Raw genomic sequence first — 6197 nt, 5'->3', positions numbered from 1 at the left:
ATGCTGGTGTTTCTAGCTCCAACAGTGCAGTAATATCTAGTGAAATGCCTGTGTTCCCAGCTCCAACAGTGCAGTAATATCTAGCTTAATGCTGGTGTTTCTAGCTCCAACAGTGCAGTAGTATCTAGCTTAATGCTGGTGTTTCTAGCTCCAACAGGGCAGTAATATCTAGCTTAATGCTGGTGTTTCTAGCTCCAACAGTGCAGTAATATCTAGCTTAATGCTGGTGTTTCTAGCTCCAACAGTGCAGTAGTATCTAGTGAAATGCTGGTGTTTCTAGCTCCAACAGTGCAGTAATATCTAGTGAAATGCTGGTGTTTCTAGCTCCAACAGTGCAGTAATATCTAGTGAAATGCTGGTGTTTCTAGCTCCAACAGTGCAGTAATATCTAGTGAAATGCTGGTGTTTCTAGCTCCAACAGTGCAGTAATATCTAGTGAAATGCTGGTGTTTCTAGCTCCAACGGTGCAGTAATATCTAGTGAAATGCTGGTGTTTCTAGCTCCAACAGTGCAGTAATATCTAGTGAAATGCTGGTGTTTCTAGCTCCAACAGTGCAGTAATATCTAGTGAAATGCTGGTGTTTCTAGCTCCAACAGTGCAGTAATATCTAGTGAAATGCTGGTGTTTCTAGCTCCAACAGTGCAGTAATATCTAGCTGAATGCCTGTGTTTCTAGCTCCAACAGTGCAGTAATATCTAGCTGAATGCTGGTGTTTCTAGCTCCAACAGTGCAGTAATATCTAGCTTAATGCTGGTGTTTCTAGCTCCAACAGTGCAGTAATATCTAGCTTAATGCTGGTGTTTCTAGCTCCAACAGTGCAGTAATATCTAGTGAAATGCTGGTGTTTCTAGCTCCAACAGTGCAGTAATATCTAGCTTAATGCCTGTGTTTCTAGCTCCAACAGTTCAGTAATATCTAGCTTAATGCTGGTGTTCCTAGCTCCAACAGTGCAGTAATATCTAGCTGAATGCCTGTGTTTCTAGCTCCAACAGTGCAGTAATATCTAGCTTAATGCCTGTGTTTCTAGCTCCAACAGTGCAGTAATATCTAGTGAAATGCTGGTGTTTCTAGCTCCAACAGGGCAGTAATATCTAGTGAAATGCTGGTGTTTCTAGCTCCAACAGTGCAGTAATATCTAGTGAAATGCTGGTGTTTCTAGCTCCAACAGTGCAGTAATATCTAGTGAAATGCTGGTGTTTCTAGCTCCAACAGTGCAGTAATATCTAGTGAAATGCTGGTGTTTCTAGCTCCAACAGTGCAGTAATATCTAGCTGAATGCCTGTGTTTCTAGCTCCAACAGTGCAGTAATATCTAGCTGAATGCCTGTGTTTCTAGCTCCAACAGTGCAGTAATATCTAGCTGAATGCCTGTGTTTCTAGCTCCAACAGTGCAGTAATATCTAGCTGAATGCTTGTGTTTCTAGCTCCAACAGTGCAGTAATATCTAACTAAATGCTTGTGTTTCTAGCTCCAACAGTGCAGTAATATCTAACTAAATGCTTGTCTTTCTAGCCCCAACAGTGCAGTAATATCTAACAATACACAACAACACACACATCTAAAAGTGAAAGAATGAAATTAAGAAAAATGTAAATATTAGGATGAGAAATGTCAGAGTAGTATTGACTAAAATACAGTAGAATACAGTATGTAAATGATGAGTAAAGCAGTAATGTAAACATGATTAAAGTGACCAGTGATTCCATGTCTACAAATCGACACACCCACTTCCTGGGTTTTACAGTCAGTATTGACCAACCACAGCAGATCTTTTAGCTGGTAGTGGGTGTGGTTGTGTTTGTATGTGTTCTAATGATGTGTGTTCTAATGATGTGAGTTCTAATGATGTGTGTTCTACTGATGTGTGTTCTACTGATGTGAGTTCTAATGATGTGTGTTCTACTGATGTGTGTTCTACTGATGTGTGTTCTACTGATGTGAGTTCTAATGATGTGAGTTCTAATGATGTGTGTTCTACTGATGTGAGTTCTAATGATGTGTGTTCTACTGATGTGTGTTCTACTGATGTGTGTTCTACTGGTGTGTGTGTGTGTGTGTGTGTGTGTGTGTGTGTGTGTGTGTGTGTGTGTGTGTGTGTGTGTGTGTGTGTGTGTGTGTGTGTGTGTGTGTGTGTGTGTGTGTGTGTGTGTGTGTGTGTGTGTGTGTGTGTGTGTAGCGTGGTGAGACAGCGTTACACATGGCGGCCCGTGCTGGTCAGATAGAGGTGGTTCGATGTCTCCTGAGGAACGGAGCTCTGGTCGACGCCATGGCAAGAGTGAGTCATTTAGTTTGTTAGTAACAGCTGGCCAGACAGACCAGTTACAGTAACAACTGACCAGACCAGTCACTGTAACAACTAGCCAGACAGACCAGTCACAGTAACAACTGACCAGACAGACCAGTCACAGTGACAACTGGCCAGACAGACCAGTCACAGTAACAACTGACCAGACATACCAATCACAGTAAAAACTGGCCAGACAGACCAGTCACAGTATCAGCTGACCAGACAGACCAGTCACAGTAACAACTGGCCAGACAGACCAGTCACAGTAACAACTGACCAGACCAGTCACAGTAAAAACTGGCCAGACAGACCAGTCACAGTAACAACTGGCCAGACAGACCAGTCACCATAACAACTGGCCAGACAGACCAGTCACAGTAACAACTGACCAGACCAGTCACTGTAACAACTAGCCAGACAGACCAGTCACAGTAACAACTAGCCAGACAGACCAGTCACAGTAACAACTGACCAGACAGACCAGTCACAGTAACAACTGGCCAGACAGACCAGTCACAGTAACAACTGACCCGACCAGTCACAGTAACAACTGTTCAGACAGACCAGTCACAGTAACAACTGACCAGACATACCAGTCACAGTAAAAACTGGCCAGACAGACCAGTCACAGTAACAACTGGCCAGACAGACCAGTCACCGTAACAACTGACCAGACCAGTCACTGTAACAACTAGCCAGACAGACCAGTCACAGTAACAACTGACCAGACAGACCAGTCACAATAACAACTGGCCAGACAGACCAGTCACAGTAACAGCTGGCCAGACAGACCAGTCACAGTAACAACTGACCAGACCAGTCACAGTAACAGCTGGCCAGACAGACCAGTCACAGTAACAACTGGCCAGACAGACCAGTCACAGTAACAACTGACCAGACCAGTCACTGTAACAACTGGCCAGACAGACCAGTCACAGTAACAGCTGGCCAGACAGACAAGTCACTGTAACAACTAGCCAGACAGACCAGTCACAGTAACAACTAGCCAGACAGACCAGTCACAGTAACAACTGGCCAGACAGACCAGTCACAGTAACAGCTGGCCAGACAGACCAGTCACAGTAACAACTGACCAGACCAGTCACAGTAACAGCTGGCCAGACAGACCAGTCACAGTAACAACTGGCCAGACAGACCAGTCACAGTAACAACTGACCAGACCAGTCACTGTAACAACTGGCCAGACAGACCAGTCACTGTAACAACTAGCCAGACAGACCAGTCACAGTAACAACTGGGCAGACAGACCAGTCACAGTAACAACTGACCAGACCAGTCACAGTAACAACTGGGCAGACAGACCAGTCACAGTAACAACTGACCAGACCAGTCACAGTAACAACTGTCCAGACAGACCAGTCACAGTAAGAACTGACCAGACAGACCAGTCACGATAACAACTGGCCAGACAGACCAGTTACAGTAACAACTGACCAGACCAGTCACTGTAACAACTAGCCAGACAGACCAGTCACAGTAACAACTGACCAGACAGACCAGTCACAGTAACAACTGACCAGACCAGTCACAGTAACAGCTGGCCAGACAGACCAGTCACAGTAACAACTGACCAGACCAGTCACAGTAACAGCTGGCCAGACAGACCAGTCACAGTAACAACTGGCCAGACAGACCAGTCACAGTAACAACTGACCAGACCAGTCACTGTAACAACTGGCCAGACAGACCAGTCACAGTAACAGCTGGCCAGACAGACAAGTCACTGTAACAACTAGCCAGACAGACCAGTCACAGTAACAACTGGGCAGACAGACCAGTCACAGTAACAACTGACCAGACCAGTCACAGTAACAACTGGGCAGACAGACCAGTCACAGTAACAACTGACCAGACCAGTCACAGTAACAACTGTCCAGACAGACCAGTCACAGTAAGAACTGACCAGACAGACCAGTCACGATAACCACTGGCCAGACAGACCAGTTACAGTAACAACTGACCAGACCAGTCACTGTAACAACTAGCCAGACAGACCAGTCACAGTAACAACTGACCAGACAGACCAGTCACAGTAACAACTGGGCAGACAGACCAGTCACTAACAACTGACCAGACCAGTCACTGTAACAACTAGCCAGACAGACCAGTCACAGTAACAACTGGCCAGACAGACCAGTCACAGCAACAACTGACCAGACATACCAGTCACAGTAACAACTGGGCAGACAGACCAGTCACAGTAACAACTGACCAGACATACCAGTCACAGTACAAACTGGCCAGACAGACCAGTCACAGTAACAACTGGCCAGACAGACCAGTCACAGTAACAACTGGGCAGACAGACCAGTCACAGTAACAACTGACCAGACCAGTCACAGTAACAACTGTCCAGACAGACCAGTCACAGTAAGAACTGACCAGACCAGTCACTGTAACAACTAGCCAGACAGACCAGTCACAGTAACAACTGACCAGACAGACCAGTCACAATAACAACTGGCCAGACAGACCAGTCACAGTAACAGCTGGCCAGACAGACCAGTCACAGTAACAGCTGGCCAGACAGACCAGTCACAGTAACAACTGACCAGACCAGTCACAGTAACAGCTGGCCAGACAGACCAGTCACAGTAACAACTGGGCAGACAGACCAGTCACAGTAACAACTGACCAGACCAGTCACTGTAACAACTAGCCAGACAGACCAGTCACAGTAACAACTGACCAGAAAGACCAGTCACAGTAACAACTGACCAGATCAGTCACAGTAACAGCTGGCCAGACAGACCCCAGTCACAGTAACAGCTGACCAGACAGACCAGTCACAGTAACAAATGACCAGACATACCAGTCACAGTAAAAACTGGCCAGACAGACCAGTCACAGTAACAACTGGCCAGACAGACCAGTCACCGTAACAACTGGCCAGACAGACCAGTCACAGTAACAACTGACCAGACCAGTCACTGTAACAACTAGCCAGACAGACCAGTCACAGTAACAACTAGCCAGACAGACCAGTCACAGTAACAACTGACCAGACCAGTCACAGTAACAACTGTCCAGACAAACCAGTCACAGTAAGAACTGACCAGACCAGTCACTGTAACAACTAGCCAGACAGACCAGTCACAGTAACAACTGACCAGATCAGTCACAGTAACAGCTGGCCAGACAGACCCCAGTCACAGTAACAGCTGACCAGACAGACCAGTCACAGTAACAACTGACCAGACAGACCAGTCACAATAACAACTGGCCAGACAGACCAGTCACAGTCACAACTGACCAGACCAGTCACTGTAACAACTAGCCAGACAGACCAGTCACAGTAACAGCTGGCCATACAGACCAGTCACAGTAACAACTGACCAGACCAGTCACAGTAACAGCTGGCCAGACAGACCAGTCACAGTAACAACTGGCCAGACAGACCAGTCACAGTAACAACTGACCAGACCAGTCACAGTAACAGCTGGCCAGACAGACCAGTCACAGTAACAACTGGCCAGACCAGTCACAGTAACAACTGACTAGACCAGTCACAGTAACAACTGACCAGACCAGTCACTGTAACAACTGGCCAGACAGACCAGTCACAGTAACAGCTGGCCAGACAGACCAGTCACTGTAACAACTAGCCAGACAGACCAGTCACAGTAACAACTAGCCAGACAGACCGGTCACAGTAACAACTGGGCAGACAGACCAGTCACAGTAACAACTGACCAGACCAGTCACAGTAACAACTGTCCAGACAGACCAGTCACAGTAAGAACTGACCAGACCAATCACTGTAACAACTAGCCAGACAGACCAGTCACAGTAACAACTGACCAGACAGACCAGTCACAATAACAACTGGCCAGACAGACCAGTCACAGTAACAACTGACCAGACCAGTCACTGTAACAACTAGCCAGAA

General features: G+C 46.7%; 1 protein-coding gene across 1 annotated transcript in view; it reads left to right on the top strand.

The window, feature by feature from the left end:
- Positions 1 to 2309, top strand: part of LOC116371282 (ankyrin-2-like) — a 4654-nt gene extending 2345 nt beyond the window's left edge. Inside the window, exon 4 of the mRNA XM_031820141.1 lies at positions 2177 to 2309. Coding sequence (XP_031676001.1) covers positions 2177 to 2296 — 120 coding nt within the window. The 3' untranslated portion in view covers positions 2297 to 2309. The remainder of the gene's footprint in view (positions 1 to 2176) is intronic.
- Positions 2310 to 6197: the final 3888 nt, after the last annotated feature.

Source organism: Oncorhynchus kisutch, unplaced genomic scaffold (genome assembly GCF_002021735.2).
Source record: "Oncorhynchus kisutch isolate 150728-3 unplaced genomic scaffold, Okis_V2 scaffold3069, whole genome shotgun sequence".
Taxonomy (NCBI): domain Eukaryota; kingdom Metazoa; phylum Chordata; class Actinopteri; order Salmoniformes; family Salmonidae; genus Oncorhynchus; species Oncorhynchus kisutch.
The sequence above is the reverse complement of the archived record's forward strand: the minus strand, read 5'-3'. Positions and strand labels throughout refer to the sequence as shown.